General features: G+C 38.0%; 1 protein-coding gene across 2 annotated transcripts in view; it reads right to left on the bottom strand.

Moving 5' to 3' along the window:
• Window positions 1-3,677: 3,677 nt before the first annotated feature.
• The window catches only part of mettl15 (methyltransferase 15, mitochondrial 12S rRNA N4-cytidine), a 46,400-nt gene continuing 31,456 nt past the window's right edge, over window positions 3,678-18,621 (bottom strand). For both annotated transcript variants that reach the window (XM_073464477.1, XM_073464479.1), the window contains exons 4-6: window positions 10,638-10,829; window positions 9,060-9,238; window positions 3,678-4,586 (exon numbers count right to left, since the gene is read on the bottom strand). In XM_073464477.1, coding sequence (XP_073320578.1) covers window positions 4,177-4,586; window positions 9,060-9,238; window positions 10,638-10,829 — 781 coding nt within the window. In that variant the 3' untranslated portion in view covers window positions 3,678-4,176. The remainder of the gene's footprint in view (window positions 4,587-9,059; window positions 9,239-10,637; window positions 10,830-18,621) is intronic.

Genomic DNA, 18,621 nt, shown 5'->3' with positions numbered 1-18,621 from the left:
GTGTCAAGTGAAAATCCTGTGCCTGCAGCTTTGTTAGTAGCACGTTAGATGTTGACTGCAGTTTCAGAGACGTGATTCAACTCCAGTAGCTATTAGAAACGTACCTGGTAGTCTATGGATTGATCCAAGCCTACAATAATAGCATCGTCTAACAGTATATTTACTGTTATCTGAGGTCACTGTTTCCATGGTGATTGAGAAATTGCAGTCAGATAATGCTCAGATAATAATTTCAAATCACTGATGTTCCTGTCTTATCATCTTCTACTGCGCTGAGCAACAAACATCACTTGTGTTTTATGTTTTGAGAATTTTAGATTTAAGTGATTCTTAAGAAAACATCAGGGAGACAACTTTGAAGATTATATTTACATGCCATCGCCCACTCCGACACTGGTTACACCATTAAATAAAACATCCTTGTCTGCACAGAGGCTCAGAAAAGAGTATTACCATATTGAATATGATCCTTTAACCTGACACCTGAGACACCATTTTAAGGTAAAAAAGAAAAATATCTCAGTCACATATTTTATATTTATCCATATAATGCCAAAACACCCGTCCACAACATCATTTACATAATTAGAAACACTGCAAAAGTAGAAATACTGGAATAAAAAATGTCCTGCATTCCAAATGTATTTATTTATTTCAGTTTTCTAAATTATGTATATATAATTTGGAAAATGTATTTAAAGTGTCTAAAGTAGAAATGCTCAGTTTGTACAATCTTAAGCCGCGAAGTAAATAGTAAGTAGAGTAATAGTAGAGGAAAAGATACACTTTATTAAAACCATTATCAATAAACGTTAGTTATTGTATTATATTTATATATTTTATATAACATTTTATATAAAAGTATTATACGCGTAAGTTGTAACTTTACAATAAAAATGGTTTCTATTGTTTGCTGAAATAACTATTAACCAAAGTTTAATTAACTATAAATGTATCATTTATTACGGAAGCCCTAAAGGGCCATGCATTCATACATTTTATTTCCTCCGTTTTCCTGTGATAACGAGTTAATTTCATTTGTTTTCTCGAGATCTCGAGTTATTATCTCGAAATAACAACTGCCGTTTTCCTGAGATAACGGGATCATTTTCTCGAGATCTCGAGATAACGAAACTTTGTTTTCCCGAGATAGCGATATATTAATTAATTCGAGATCTTGAGAAAACAAAACGATAGTGTAGTATATTAAATCATTGCAGGAAACATCATTCAGCGTAGCAATGTCAGAGGAGCAGGAGCATATCGATCACCGCGTCACAAATCTTTTCAATCAAGGCCTGACACAGGCTGAAATAGCATTTTGCCTTGCTATTACAGATAATATACACATTAGTGTGCGTAATCTAAAAAGACGGTTGGCTAGGCTTCAGCTATGTCGGCGGCACAATCTAAGTGAGCCTGATGTCATCGTTAGCTACATAGCTGACCAGCTACGAGGTCCCGGGCGTCTCCATAATCTCGAGATCTTGAATTAATTATATCGTTATCTCGGGAAAACAAAGTTTCGTTATCTCGAGATCTCAAGATAATTATCCTGTTATCTCGGGAAAACGGCAGTTGTTATTTCGAGATAATAACTCGAGATCTCGAAAACAAATGAAATTAACTCGTTATCACGGGAAAACGGAGGAAATACAATGTATGAATGCATGGCCCTTTAGGGCTTCTGTAATTTATTAATGGTTATATAGTAAAGTTTTTTACTCAACTACTACTCAGTATTTATTTTGCAGGATTAAGATTGTACATAAAAGTTACACTGAGTTTATAAAACAGCCATTCTGCTTTATAAAGTGGCAGAAAATGGAAATATTCAAGCACATAAAATGTGTACTTTAAGAGAATACTCCACTAATGTACACAGCACTCCTCACCATGGACAAGAGATATTGTCCTTGTCTAGTCCATACATTCTTCTCTCTTGTCTTGTCAAAACGAGGCACCAACATTACCCACAATGCAACTCAACCGCTGACAGTTCTGACGAGATGTAGATGTGTTTAAACTGCTGTAAGTGAAACATTTTTATTAAAAAAGGCATTAAATAGCTCTGTATTCCAATAGCAATCGCTGTTATAGTGTTCGGTCAGTATCCCATGTCTCTCCTCTTCCTGCTCATGCAGTAAACAAAAAAGAAATGATCTGGTATCCCTGCTCACTTTCTCCAATCAGGACAGAGAACTCCACAAGACGACTGTCCTGTCTGCTCATGAACATGCAAAGAGCAGGATCCTCCTGTTCTGGCACCTACACTGGCAATGGCAAAACAGGGAAAGCTACCAATTCCAGCGCTCCCGGTGACGGCGTATACTATCAAACAGGGCAAACAATGAACACATGAAGAAAAGAAAGAGGCATAGAGAAGACGAAAAAAAAAGGAGTCTTGCAAGTGTGGTGACATAGAAAGGAGGGAGGGGAATGCTAACTGCAAAATGGACAGGAACTTAGCTAAAATGATGACAACGCTTACAGCAGGTGTGCGCCACTAGCCTCAAGTAGAAATGAGGAGCGAGCTACAGAAGTTTGGTAAGATCACTTCTTTCTAACTCCACCACCCCAACTGACTGACTTCACTTGACTAAACGTAATTTAGTGTGTATTACATTTCTGTAATCGGTAGATGCTGAGTTAGTGTTCAAGAGATTGTATTATAACACACACAGTATACATTAATATGACGTTACATCCTGTGTTACAGGGTAAGATGTTGCCAGTACAAAAGCCCAATTAAAAATGTCAGGAATAAACCTTTAAAAAATATATATATATATATATATATGTTCACTTCAAAAAGTTGGGCATCTCTTGGTGTTTATTCTTTTCTATTTATATGAAAAGTGTCACGCATCAGTGTGAAATGAAGTCGTGAGTAACATTTTCTTACCCATGCTCACCTTCTAATGTCAACAGTGTGATTCAGTAAAGATCATGTGGCAATAAAATAGAAACACAGTAAAATGTCATGACATATTCCATCAACAGGGACAGTGATTTGCATCAACTCACATCCACTGAGAGGGGAGAGACATTCAAACTCACGATATGGCATCATTTCATATTAGATTAAAACAGCACATAATTTTAGACACAGTTAAATGTTACTTGCGCCATTTAGTTTCCAAGGTAACGAGAAGGGTATATTTAGATAGCACTAAACTGAGACAGAAGAAAAAAGTGTTAATAATCTTGATGAAGCAATTACAATTAATCAATCAAAGTCAAATAGTAAAGACGAAAACACCTCATCTGCTTACAGCTGAAGGTGAGAGAATGCTTAAGAACAACCACCCAGCTCATTCAGCACCACTTCTGACACTTGTGTCACTCAGTATTTAGTGGCATCACTGATTCACTCGGTACAGTAGAGGTTTCACTTCAGCTAGTCATCAAGGGACATTCAGGGGAAATACAGACGTCAATGAGAAAAGGTGTTTCATTGTTATACATGTAGAGCTATTGAGCCACAATAACCTCCACGTGATGTTGAACACTCAAAGTTGTCACTTAAAACAGTTATTCTAAGGGATCATTACAGGACTCTATCAAACCAAAAACGTTTGTAACATAAAACATAAAAGCTTAGATACATGCATCAAATTGTGAGGCACTTTACAGTCATTTTAAGTACACTTTAAAAGACAAAAAGGCAAACAACACAAAAGTCACATACTTTTATTTTGGTATGAAAAGCTTTCAACACAATTATATTTATACGTGACACCTCAAAGTCCAGCTTTCATTCAATTCGGTGTTCTCACAGTATTTGCTCTAACTTAAAAGAAGTAAGTACGCAATTTACATAAATACAAATCCCAGGTTTGTAACAGTTTGTCAGATGTAATGTAGGTGCCAAATACAAACAAAACTTATTACGTCATAACGATGTTATGTGTTGAAAACTTGTATGTTGAAGCAAACATGTATGTAACGCTGTGATCGTACCTCTCACTGAAGTTACATAGTGCAGAAACAAGTGATAGAGACAGAGACACCATTCACCCTATTACAAGTCACTGTACCATCAAAATGATTTTGAAGCTGTTATTTTAAGTATTTTAATAACTTACCTTGCTTAGGTTTTAATTGTAAAAAGTTTCTCTGGTTATAAAAAAAACCTCCAACAATTATATGAAAAAAGACAAAATAGATGTTTTCTTAGCGTCTGAGCACTGCGCGTAATTTAGCAGAGCGTCCTCGAGGATTCTCTTTTACGTCGCCCTTTTCAGGGGTGATCACTTTTCTTCGCAGCGGGAGCCAATAACCACTTCCACCAGCTTTTTTTTCCTTCCTGGTGCTGTGCTCCCTCAAGCTGAAGTGATCTAGATTAGACAAGTCTTCTCCCTGGAGGAAACGTTTGACTAGTCTGTCTTCCAGTGAATGGAAGGTGATTACGCAGAGATGCCCTCCAGGTCTCAGTGCTGCCTGGGCCGCACGCAGGCCTGCGTGTAGTTCGTTCAGCTCGTCATTCACGAAGACACGCAGAGCTTGGAAAGTCTTTGTAGCAACATGCACCGGCCGGTTGAGTCGGTCTTTCCTCGCGTAGATGACAGCAGCAGGAAACGATCCTAGAGCAAAAGAAATGGTCTGAGAGTGGAACTTAAGTATAACGCACTACAGCATTTTGTTGTTAATGTATTTTTTTACTGACACAACACAAAGATGGATAGAGAATAATATAAAAAAAAGTCTTTGAAAGAAAAATATCAATATAAAGTGAAAAAAATATTGGATAAGTAGAGGCTAAAAACAAAGGTTTACACCTTCATAAAGGGTGAATGAATGAAGGAGTGTGGGCACCTTTAAGGTTGACTAGTCATTTGACAGAAAGTTAATCACTATTTTGTGAACCAATTCATTATTTAATAATTTTTTTAGTGTTTTCAAATGCCAAACAAGTAATAGTTACAGCTTATTTAAGTAGTTGTCCTTAAATGACACAAATTAGACCACAGCTGTATTTCTGTATTTCATGAAGTTAATAACCAGTTTAAGATTAATTATGTTAAATTATTGTTGGCTTTTTCAACCATGACAACATACATTTCTTTTCAAAGGGCAATGTAATATACACTGCAAAAAAAAAGCCAAAACAGCCAGTGAACACGCTCATGGGCCAGCTCTTCAGGTCAAGACCACAGTCTACATCTATTTAAAGATCTAGAGACAGGTTGAAGGAGGCCATCTGTGCCAGACTTAAACAGCCCACCATGAACAAAGTGGGGGAGAGGCTGCCACACCACTTATCGGTTATCATACCACCAGGGGGGAGGGGTCACTTCAGCTCGAGGAAGCACGGCACCAGGAAGGAATACATTTAAGGGCAACTCCACCAATTTCACACATTAAAGTGTGTTTACAGTACTTGGGGAGTACTCCTGCTTATGTGAAAATGTAGTTTAAAGTCTGTTGTGGCTCCAGAGGAAGCTGCATGTAATCTGATAAACTGCCTCCAGTGATGGCTAAGTGGCTAAGTTGCATTGTGGGTAGTGTAGGAACCAGGTTTAAAGGAAGAAGAATGTGTGGCTCTGCCGTAATGATTTTGATCATTTGTTTTTAAACTGTCAATTCCAACATTGTTATGCTGTAATGCCAGACCAGTGGACTGCTTTTAAAACATAGCGCCACAATGCAATTTAGCCACTGAGTGACATCACTTCAGGAAATGTACCAGATTCCATGCAGCTTCTTCTGAAGCTACAAAAGGCTTTTAACTACTTTTTCATGTATGCAGTAGTACTCCCGAAGACCTGCAAATACACTTTAATGTGTAAAATTGGTGGAGTTAGCCTTTAAGCTCAAAGAAAACAAGTACAAAAAACATACAAGCCACTGAGAACTTTAGCAGGACTGAGTGGTGGGGTGGGTGGAGATGGCTAATGTGTCACCAAAGTACCAAGGTAAAGGTAGGTAAATGGCTCTCAGCATCTTCCAGTTCATTTCAGCTCAAAGTAAATCTTACTGAGCACAAAAGATTATTACCCTCTGGGCCTTGATTACAGTTTTAAAAAATGTTTTGTTTATTTTTGTAGTTATTGTGCTCTTGATGGTGCACTTAGTCTTGACCTGCTGCTGTTAAATAAAGGGTTATTTAAGTTTCTCTTCCTCACCACAACATTCCTCTTGAACACTCATGAACATTTTGTTCCTACTTTTTAAAAGTGGAGAATTTTCCATGCAAAGAATGTTCCAGATGCCAAGAAAATCGCAGTTATTGTGCACCTGTTTGACAGATAACATGCCGGGTGCAGAATGTATTTGGCTTCAGGCACAAAAAGGTCAATAAATGAAAAGTATATAAAGTATATAAAAATGTAAATTTGTGGCACATTACAGCTAGGAAAATATTAAATTTATATATATGATGAGTTTGTAAGATCCACCTGATTACCACCACACAGAGGGCTAAAGAACAATTAGAGAGTTATATAGACCTAAAGAGAAACTGCAATAAATAGAGAAGTGAGTGATGTGGCATTTCTCTCCTCCTGCACTAAACAGCCCAAGGTGTGACTCACACTGCAATCAATACAATGCCTGCACAGCAAGGACCAGCCCTGGTCTGGCCTCACCAAGCCATATGCTCTCTCTCTAATTCATCTTTCAAAGGTCCTACAGACAGATCCATGGAGAGAAGAAGAGATTAAGATGCACATACGGAGAAAATCAGGTAGTTAAGAAGGAACCACAACATAGTGAATGTATGACACAGAACATGTGGAACTAACAACACAAAACACTCGCTGTGATCTCAATCGTAGACTGCCATATTTGATGTTTGAAGCATGGATCAACAAAGGCAAGAGCACAGCTACATTTCACAGCAACAGTGTTTGATGCTTTGGTGTGACCGGCCGAACACAGGAGTGTGTTGAGAACAACAGAATAAATGAAACAGGACAACATTGACACAACTTTGTTTGAGGTAGCACAACAGATGTGACCATGAGAGCCAAGAAATCAACAGAAACATGTGACTGTTGAGGATGATGTGGCATCGACACAAATCAGAAATTGTTTTGGCTTAGTGCTTTGTCACACAAGAAAGCTGCAAAAAAAATGTCTAAATGCATTTTAAATTGGCAGTGATAGTATTTATCCTAAAGGTGAAATAATTAAGTTCATTACCACACATGTTTTTTTGCCACAGTTGTTGCGCTGGGTGGAAATTAACGTTAAACAGCTTGTTGGCATCTCTAAATCAATGCATCCATGTCCTTCCCTCTGGCTATTCAAAACACACAAATACACACACACACTCACACAGTTAAAACAAGGTGATTATGAATGGTGGCATAATGTTGCTAATGCTGATGGTTTTCCTCACTTGAGTCCTGCTCCAAGTGTTCAGCAAACAAACTTGGGTTGATTTGGCGAAGCTGCCATTTTCATTTCAACAACGATTAATAAAACAAATAGTTCTGCTACCTTTGCATCTGTGTGATTGTGGTTGTGTTTCCGTGGCTGCCTGTGCCATGTAAATGTGTTTTTATGTTAAATCTTCAGGTCACTTACATTTTTTTCATGCCCTTCTTGACTGTATTGATTGGCACTGGAACAAATCGTGTCAGAATCGTCCAATATCAACAGACCTCTTGAGATGCTGAGATGGTGTTTACAACATACTGAATCATGGATAAAGCTGTGTATATGCATGGTTCTGTGTGTTTCACTGCTCATTAGAACTGTCAATGAAAAGAGGTAGTGCAATTGAATTTGTGTCAGTTTTTCAAAGTACAAAGTGATTTTGTTTATGGTGCTCAAATCAACTGACGTAAACACAATCAGTGAAGGTGCCTAACAATCTAAAGAAATGATTGTTATTATTTGATTCTGACTTTACCCTTATTTCTCCACATTAACATCAACAACCCATCACCTTCTCCATGGTTAATCACTTGCAGATCGCTCCAGGAATCCATGCGTATGCCTGGTGTGAACTATGCAGGAGTTTTTACCAATGTATGTGTGTGAAATGGTGTACATATAGTTTTTGTGGGTACGAATCATTTATATTTGGCCTCAGGTCTGTGTAAAACTCTAAAACTCTGCTCATTCACACAGCCAAACTAAATGCAGTATTTTTATAATTATGCACAATTTTATTCAAATACTGAATAAAATAAAAAGGTTACCCTGTGGATGCTGATGCACACAAATTTAAGTCAAAACAAGTCACTTCATTTGCTCCAATATGTCTTATTTTCATCCATGAAATTTAACATTTTGGAAAACTACCCACTGCTGTGTAACGTGTAACATAACCCGCATACAAGCGTGACTAAAAGACATTTCTTATATGATGTCTTAACGCCACCAGGTCCCTAAACACACACACACAAGCCCTCTTCATGTCTCTTATAACTGTAAATGTTTTTCCTGTCAGCATCACTGTCACAGTTGGTCATACAGTCCCACTGGAACTTTCTTAAATCAAGACCTCACTGATTTTTCTGAATAAACATCGGCGGTGACTCGCTTTGCTCTTCAAAAAGATTAAACAGCTGCTCTTACTCACAACTCTTCTCCCAGGGTGACACTGACGCACATACTGCTCTGTGCAATAACTACTGAAACGACACCTCACTTGTTCAGCAGCTCAAATCTGGAGGCATACAGCTAAAAAAAAAAAAAAAAAAAAACAATCAGCGAAGACAAACAATGTAATCCTGGCTTTATGCATGAGTGTGTCTTATGTGTGTGAGCATATGTGGGTGTTTGCATTTGTGTCAGTTGTGTGTGCATATTTGTGGGCAGAGAAACGGGGGAAATGACGGCTACTGTATTGTTTTCAAGGCATTAGCCACATTCTGTTCCAGCCACCTCGAGCTGTGTCTGTGTCTCAACTAAAGGAAGATGCAGAAGAAAGCAACCCAAAACAGAGACAGCAGAGAGGATGATGACTGAGGTCACAGTCGATGTAATTTTCTGAGACAAATACGTCCCACCGGGAGACAGCCTTAATAACTCCACTCGTGTTTTATTTTCCCTTACAGCCTCCAGAATGCTGCAGGGAATTAATCAGGATAGTGTTGAGCTACCTGCCACCACGCTGGCCAGCTGCTGTGTCCGAGTGATGGGGCTGACACGGCGTGCCTCCACAATGGCTGAAGCTATTTTCCTGGCGTGTCTCTCTTCCCCATATGCAAGGAGGATGGATGCAAGAGCCTGTTGATCTAAGGTATTCACAACGTCAGCAGCGCAGGGCATGTCGGGGTACCTACGCACAAAGAGAAGCCCAATTAAGCTGCTTGACGTCACGTCCTTGCTGACAGGGGCGAATCCTGACAACTCTGAGATACAGCTGAAAACCCTTATGGCTGACAGCTATGAAAAGAATGATTGTAAGGGGTTGAAAAGAAAAAATGCAGCTTGAGCAATAGCTTCTAATGGGGTTATCTTAGCAGGTTGATTTATACATTATGCTGAAATTGTAGAGGGATCATATACATTTCTGATCACATTAACAAAGCATTACATTACAACACATATACATACACATATGAATATATATAGACATGTATATACACAGACACACATATATACTGCACATTTATAAACATATATTATATATATATATATATATATACATATATATATATATATATATATATATATATATATGATCATTTACACTCACACATAACTAAAACAAACATTTTTGGTGAGAATCTATTAAATTTGGTTATCATTAAACAGCTGTAACCAAGATATGTCCTAAGCAGGACATTTTGTTGTTGTTATCAAAAACACTTCCATTTCTTGGACACTTTAGGAACGTTCTTAAAAAACCTGCCTATCACCAGATCTGTATGGTTCATCACTCCGTCTCTTCAAAGTTTGCTATTACATTTAAATTTCCGAAGAACAAAATTCTGAAAGTGCAGCTTATTACTGTAAATTCCACAATTCGTGATGAAATTACAACATAGTTTTGTTATACAGGCAAATTTACAAAGTTAGCTGCATTATATATTTAATTTTGTGGTTATCTCACGACCTACCTTGCCAAAATTCAAAATATGAGAGTTTCTTTGATATTTAATCCCAATGACTAAGGTATTGTTCAAAAAACTTTGTGGACCTGATTGAATTTAGGGAAAGTTCTCCTTCATGGTTACTAGCAATCAAGGCCGAATGTTAGTCGGAGATCGGACACGAACTGAAGTCTTTGTGGTCAAACTCACAAATTTTGTACACATAATCTTGCACCTGATGTCTCCCTGAGAGTTTTTGTAGTAATCTAACGTCACTCTTCTCCTTTTCTTCTTTGCTATTTAGAAAGAAAAATTGTATTCGCATTACCTCAAAAAACTGTTTTAATATTTTATGGATTTTTTCTGTTTGTTTTATAAAGTTTGTCACTTTTAAATTTTATCAACAAATTTAGTAGAAAAATAAATTAAAAGAAAGACTATGAGGCTGACATTTTTTCCATGTTATCGTAGATCTTTTTATAATATACAGTGAGTACTGAAGCAATTTTAAGGAACCAGTGATTCTGATCATCCAGCAACTCCCAGTCTAGTCTGGTCTAGTGTTCATTCACAGTATGTCCAGTTATTCAAACTAAGATCCATCATCCTTTCCTGAACAACCTTATGATGAAAATCTCTCACCTTTCTCCATCCATTCTCATATCCAAGGGCCCATCCTTGCTGAGGGAGAAGCCTCTCTCCGCCTGATCCATCTGCATGGAGGAGCAGCCAGCATCCAACAGGACAGCATCAATGCTGCCTGGCTTAATATTCATGTTAGACATCAGGGCTTCAAGCTCGCTGAATCGGCAGAGCAATGGTTTCACACGACCACTGAAGAAAGGATGGAGGGAAATGAAATGAGTAGCACACTTGGACGTTTGTCTGTTAATGCATTTGATACAAAATACTGGCCTTATATGGAAGGAATTAGAAAATAAATGCTAAATTATTTGCATCTAGTGCTGTAATTTCAATTTCACTGTCATGCAGCTAAAAAACAACATTGCTTTCAGGAGTTAAGAGGAAGATCATGAAAACTAAAAATGGAAAGAAAATAAGAGAAAGATACCCATGTATAATGCAGTTTTTTGTGCATGTCTTCAAATTACTAAAAATGAAATGAATGCCTGAATTTGGTTTTCATCTCAGCCATGTTTTGTGTGATGAATGTTCTAAATACAGTTTGAGGAGGTAAAAAAAAAACAGAGGTTGCTTCTCATACAAAATTAATCGGAGTTGTTAGGTTTACCCAGCTTGCTGCGTTCTGCGTGTTTCTACTGTCAGTTACACCTGGAAGCTGCCCAGTACAACCACGGTCTGACCTGCTGGCCACAGAAGGCTACACTGGAACAGTTTGAGGGTTAGCAGCTGTGCTCAAGGGCACCTCAGCCTGTGCCATGACTCAGGTATGACGGAGCACAAAGTGTTGCTCTTTACTTCATCTAAGCGCAATGGAAATGGTAAGTGAAGTCCCCTTCAATTTGTGGAAGATATCAGCATTGTTTTTCAGTATCAGTATTTCATGTCATGTCAACATCAGGCAAGTCAAGGTTATTTTAAGCAGACATGTTCATGGGGAGACCATGTGAGATATACATATCAATGGAGACCCACAATAGCTTGAGTAACATTCCAGTCAACCTTTAAAACCAGAGTCAGGTATTTCCAGGGAGGCAGACTAACCGTCTTAGCTGGCATACTGAGATCTTTCCTTGTCACCTAGCAAGACCATGTGTACTCAGTCACTTCCTCATGCACGAGTGGTGAGATCCTCCAGCCACACTCATGCATTTTTCATGTGACCTTTTAACATTGTGTGAACAAAGATGATGGCAGAAGAGAGCAACAGGAGTTACCATCTATACATTAGGAGGAAAAAGGTCTTCTCTAGCCTTCTCCACCCATCTGGTTTACCTACAGGTTTCTAGTGAAGCTAGTGATCTTTAAACAAAAGAGATCACAAATATTGGATTGTCTTTTCTAACAACTCACTTTGTACATCACAGACCCACTGCAAAAGCTATGCTGCTGAAGTTAAACCATCCGCATCCAGCACTCAATGTGTAGTCAGTATGAGGGCAACATGCATTTTTAATCGGTTTTAAAAGTTATATGGAACGCATCAGAGAGGGAAGCCCTACTCTGGTTGTCATGACCTCTGGTGAAGGATACGCAAGCATATTGGTTGACAGGTGCTTCAATAAAACCTTGTAGTCCATTTTCTTCATTCTACCCGTTTACTGAAAAACAAAAAAAATGGTAAAACAAACAAATAGCACTATAAGCATGACAGTCAAAGGCTGTGGCTGAACTGTCTTTTTGCTAAGCAAGGTTCCTAACTGAGTGAAATGACCCAGAAGTATCGAAGTGGCAGCCGTGAATCCTCTCAACGCTATGGAAAGGTGCTTCAATGCTTCCTTTGTATCTCCTTTAGCATATAGGGTACAAGTGACGATCCTTAAAGAAAGGAAAGATGACAATGCTGTCCCATAATTCCTTGCAGCCTCAGTGTAAGTGATTCTCTCAGCACTGCAGTTGTCTTTTCCTAAGTCCTTATGAATTACTTTTTACATCTTTCCTTGCACTATTCCCATGCAGCCAAAGACTAGTGTGCTCTCTTGGCTCTAACAACTATCTAACAACAGCTAACTCGTTAAACATTTCAACCAATGAGAAGCCGAAGTTGACTGCAGTCATTCTTACACTGCCTACACAGAAAACATTGTATTGTTCTTGATGGTATCAATGGCTCTAACAGCTTTGGTAAACAACAGCACCTGGATCTGTTTTAACACCTGTGTTAAAATTAGCTAGCACTGGCTAGCTGTGATCAAATGATCTTCTTCCTGCGAAAAAAAAAAAAAAACGAGTCTCTGCTCTTACATGTATGCTGTGCACTTTCAAATGCTTCAGTGAATCGGATTTTTCATCCATCTAGGAATGGAACTAGGAATCTGCGCACATAGATTGAGTCACTGCTGTCAACACATGAACCTCCATCTGGAGAAGGCTTGCTGTTCTTAGTGTATGCCGTCCAAGCTAGACCACAATAGCCACATAGCGCTCATCACACAAACTCCCATTGACTCTCTCTTTCTACTTATCATAATGGGTGCGTTTTTAGGCGCACTGGTGCACCTTCATATACATTTTAGCCAGAGTATCTGTAATACTACAGTAGTTGCAAAATGCAAGTTAAATTACTGCATACAGGAGTCATGTAAATGTATGAATTGCCATAAGCTTCCAAGTGGCTACTGCTCTTTTGTTCCTGTATAGCTTTATTATGCTAGTTTATTTATTGTAAAGCACCAAAAAATTACTTCAATATTTCTTGAAGAGAAAAAAAGCTCCATACAAGCTTATGAGGGTGTGGCAATAAGAGTGCTTGGTATCAATCAATTTAAAGATAACATCAAAGGTATCCAGACCCTTCTCTTCTGTAGAAGATATTTTATATATTTTAAACATTTCCCTTTTATGTACACAACAATGACTCCACGTTTCTCAAGATTAACTAGGGGCATTCAGGGAAGGAACACAAATTGGCAGGTCCTCTATTTCAAAACCCACTGAAGACAAAATGGCAAGGGAGCATCTCACCCACGCTGCCAGGGGCCTCCTTTGCTTTGCTGTTGTTATTCACTATCCTGCACAGCGATTGATTTGTTAAAAAATCTATAGTAAAGGCTTTGTTGTTCTCTCTCATCACCTGCGCAATCCCTTCCTGCTACTGCCTCCTCAGTAGCACTCAACCCACAATCTCCAATTTCTAATTTTTTTTTCGTTATGCAAAGTAGCAGCACAAACTGTCTTGTTAGTGAGATTTTCAAAACTTTTCTAGTTCATTGGTTTAAGAACATTTTAGCCATTCAGGATTCGAGTGGAAGCCTATTTACCAAACTGTACAGAAGAAGTGGGCATAGCCGCCGGGTCTGAAAGGTGAAGCCAATGCAGAAGTGCCTCAAACCTGCATTCTTTCTAATGGCCAGCAGGGGGCAACTCCACTGGTTTAAAAAATAAGTTCAATTGTATAGAAATCTATGAGAAATGACCCTACTTCTGAAAGAGTCAAGGGTCAAATCAAGTGGATTTCACCATTGACCCTTTCAAAGTGTGTTTTCAGTTCATGAAAATTTATTGTAACATTTTGGTTAAAATATCTCGTTCAGCGTTCGGTTGTACTAAAAGACTTATAGCCAAATGTTAATTTTTTTCCTGGAAGAACATTATGTTTTAAGCCAGTTTGAGCCAGCCGAAATTAGCATCCCAATTAATAGCACAGTTTAACGTGAATTACGAATCAGATTAGATCCAACTCTTGCTCCTCCCCAGCGCCAAAACAACAAATTTGAGCCTTACTAGACATTAGTCTGCAAACCAATGGGTGATGTCATGGTGGTTACGTCCACTTCTTTGATACACTCTACACTATTTACTCAAACAACTGCAGGCCAGCAGTGTTATACTGTTGATGATTTTGTTGTTCCCTCAGAGCTAGTTGCTAACTAGTCTGCAGTTTGAGGTTGCAAAGGTACTATTATTAGAGCTTTTAACAGCTCCTTCCTACTGCGGGAACCTGAGACTGAACCAAACTGTAAACATGCAGCTATAATATAAAAACAAGGAGCTAAAGAGGCTCTACAAAGCTTCAGAGTTAATGCTGAAATATGCTTCTCCGGGCTACATATGGGCAAAAGTGCATACAGATAATTCAGAGACATTTGTTGCTGTTTCTTTTATACTTGCACATGATAAGATTTAGTTTTTTTCCCCTTTTGAACCCACCTCCTACAGGCGTTATCAAAACCAATTAGGTAGCTTGATACATAGATCCAAATTTCATTTTCGAGTCTATCCATAACCTTTATAGATTTATTTTGTAGTTCATCTTCAAAGAAGCGTAAATTACACTTTCATTTCATACAGTTGGAAGACTATCACATTCTATGCCAGTTAACTTAAATACAGGCTAGCTAACAGCTAACAATCATCCCTTTACAGTGAATGTTTGGCTCATCCGTCAGTGGCTGAAAGTGTCAGCAGAGGTAGAGATGGAGTGAGGGGACAGACCTCCACTGACTGGTAGGCCGTGCCCGCTGAAGAAACCACAAGCTTTCCAACAAGTGTTACACAAGTTAGGACTGCGAAATAAACAAAAGAATAAATTCCTTGGTTTATTAGTCTTCGGGCATAGAAAGAATGTGAGATGGTCTATGCAGAGTACATTATCTGGGTAACTGAAGGCATGAAACATTTTTGTGGTGCTGTAAACGCCAGTCAGCATAGTAACTGACAAACAGGGTTGAGAGCAGCGAGGAGGGAGGAGCTTATCTTCAGAGAGAGTGGGAACCCATGGCTTTATTTGGGGGCAGCTTTGAGGGAGTTCATGTTATGCTTCATTACGTAGTACGCTACATAATGAAGCAGTGTTCCCAACCCTGCCCAGTTAATGTGCATGAATGGAAAAAGGTTAAAGTGATACAACTCAAATCTACTAATCTGACACAAAAGAGATCTCAGCCTTTTTTTAACATATTCGTATAAATCATTTTATACACAAATAACAATTTTAAGACTATCATTTTTAAGTCTTGTAATAGCTAGCTACTATACAATACTGAAAGTTCTATCATGGTAATAAAAGGCTTGTAATAAACTGCATTTATGTTTTACCAAATGACTTTTTAATTACTTAATTAAAATTCTGAAGTCTGTGCGTCCGCCCACACGCAGGTGATTCCACTACACACTGCGACTTCTTCTACATGTTTTTGTAAGCCACTGAAGGATTTGAAAATATGCAAAACAGTTACATAACATTTCTAAATTATTAACTTCTTTATGTGGCTTAGACACAGAGTTGGAGATATAAATGCCTTATGTAAGGTCTTATATTATTAAAGAGGACAAGTTTCAGTGGTGTATGTGCTGAGGTCCAAGTGTGGGCTCATAATTGCTTAAGAGATCTGAGCTATTTATAGTCGTAGCACCCCACAACATTGACATCATGCAAATTTTTTTTATTCTGGCATCTCAATGGATCAACCTCACACTGAATATGATTTTATCTGAGATACTACAAAGCTTTGCAGACTGAATCACAGGATATGTGACAAGCCAGTGACAAACATTAAAATCCAGTGCTGATAATACTAGTGTGAGTGAACAGTAACGCAGAGCAATAGTCTTTATTTCCCATTGGGCTGTACCATCTTTTTAAGTGAAGACACCACATACCAGGTAAAACTATAAGTTATAAGTTTAAATAAAGTTCAACTGATATTACTTAGCCACACTAGCGGGGATGGCAGTTCATCGGTCGTTGGCTCACCGTTAAACTATTTTGATTATTACCATTTGAAATGACCTGACAATTCTTTCATCGATGTCCATGAAAACTGGCACAGATAAAAGGATGACTTTGATGACTTTTCCTCTAAGGCAACTATGAAGTTGATATTTGTGGTTTTGTGTGACATGTCTCAACTTCTGTATAGATTGCCATGAAATGTAGTCAAGGTGGTTAAGTTCCCATCAGGATCAACTGTAATAACTTTGGTGATGCCTTAGCTCATAGGGCGCTAACACCAGGTTAAGATCAACTAAAATCTTTATTTTATCACCCAATATTAGCAAAACTACTGGCACTTGCATTGGCGTCATCATCATCCTCACATGCGTAATTTGTACAAATCTGAATGCTGGACAGTTGTGCAGTCCATGTTGATTTGTCCTAAACACTGAAGGGTTATTTCTCTTCAGTCTCTCACTTTGTTTCTCTCCTATCTGGACATTTATGGGGATGATTCATAAAACCTTTGACTAATGCTTTTTTCTTAATCTCAAGTTGAAACATTTTCACCTTGTGCAGACAGTTCTTTGTGTCGAGTTACACTGCCTTGTGAAAATTTTGTCTAATCGTGTCTTCCAATTCCATTTTCTCTGCAATCATGCCGCCTCTAAAATGTATCTTGCATTGAACTGTCCTGTCTTATTTAGAACGTGTTATGTTTTTTGTATGTGCACATTTCAGTGATTCATGAAGCAAACACACCAAATGACGACAGTTCTATCGTATTGCGGTAAGTCCATCAATCTATTTTTTTTTACTTTATCTGGATCTTTTTTTTATCAAACAATTTCTCTTATGTGCTCTAGTTCTACATCTTTATCACAGGCAAAAAATGATATTATCTGTTGTTCATCATTACATGGAAATGTATCAACAATTGTTAAATATCCTGCAAAAAGTTATTCAACTGTGCAGAGTCAAAGGGTGCACACAATTTCCCACAACTCATTTGAACCTGCCAAAGCACTCAACAGATACTACAAGGTTTGAAAGATGCAAAATTGCAAAGCGTTATAAACCAAGGAGACATTAATGATCCATTTGATATTAACTTTACTGAATTAAGTGAAAAAAAATGTATCATTCTCAAAAATACAAATCATATATATTTTATTAGAATATCTACATTGTTAACAATCCTTTGCATCAAACCAGTTATAAAATGTATATGGATTATAAGGGATAAGTAAAAAACAAAATTACTTTTTGAGTGTCATTACGATAGACAATGAAATGTTCCTGGAGCTTTCAGATTTCTAGTTGGTGACCTTGTGTTAAATGTATTTTTGTCAAACAAAAGTCAATAATGAATCATCAAGCATCATTAAGACATTGTTCAATTTGCATGAAACATAACATTTTGTCTACATTTAAGTAGTTCCTGACAAACTATCCCCTCACCAAATATATTTCCTTGCATTCACTTGTTCTTGTGAAATAAGAGAACACTCAGTGAGGACATCAGGGAACCTTCACAGCAGCCTCAGTCTGAGCGCATGCTCGTTCAACACGATGCTGCCTCTTCACAAATCAAGCCTGAAATATTCCCTTGTGTTGACCTGCTCAGTTCCTTTACCTGCGTCACTGAAGCCTGAGACAAGATGCTGATTGATTGCTTTCAGCAGGGGAGCAGTGATGAAAATATCTACAGTCCAGTGAAGAAAAAAAAAAGATAAAGGCTACAAACACAGAACCAACAAACAGCTTTGTCTTTATAAATGTGTTTTATTCAAAATTTCACTTTGTGCTACCCCAGTTGACCTAAGGAAGGTTATAAAAAACCTCCCTGTGAATTATTTATTCACAATTAAAGTGACAGGAAAATAACTCGTTGGTGGCTTTGCCATCATCTCTTGGAAATGACTGTTAAATGCTCCCCTGCTGTTATTTATTATCATCTTATTTCCTGGTTCAAAACCTTGTTTGAAAATGTTGCTTCACAGATGAGGAAAGTTTCCAAATATGGAAATCTACAATTCCCTGGATGTTTGTGATGGGTGATTGATTGATTGATTGTTGACTGATTGATTGACTGATTGAGGTTATTAATCAACTAGATAGAACTGAGAGAACGGCTGAATTGTGTGTTCTACTGGACAATGCAAAGATGTTACACTTTGCTTTGTTTTGTTGCCATAAAAAAAAAAAAAGATTCCACCAACAATCTTGCTCATCTCATTTGGCAAGGCACTTCATTGGCCAGTCACATAAATACAAGTGCACATTCCTGATGGATTACCTTTACCCCATTTACACTGGACAATAACC

Source organism: Pagrus major, chromosome 4 (genome assembly GCF_040436345.1).
Source record: "Pagrus major chromosome 4, Pma_NU_1.0".
NCBI classification, from domain to species: Eukaryota; Metazoa; Chordata; class Actinopteri; order Spariformes; family Sparidae; genus Pagrus; species Pagrus major.
The sequence above is the reverse complement of the archived record's forward strand: the minus strand, read 5'-3'. Positions and strand labels throughout refer to the sequence as shown.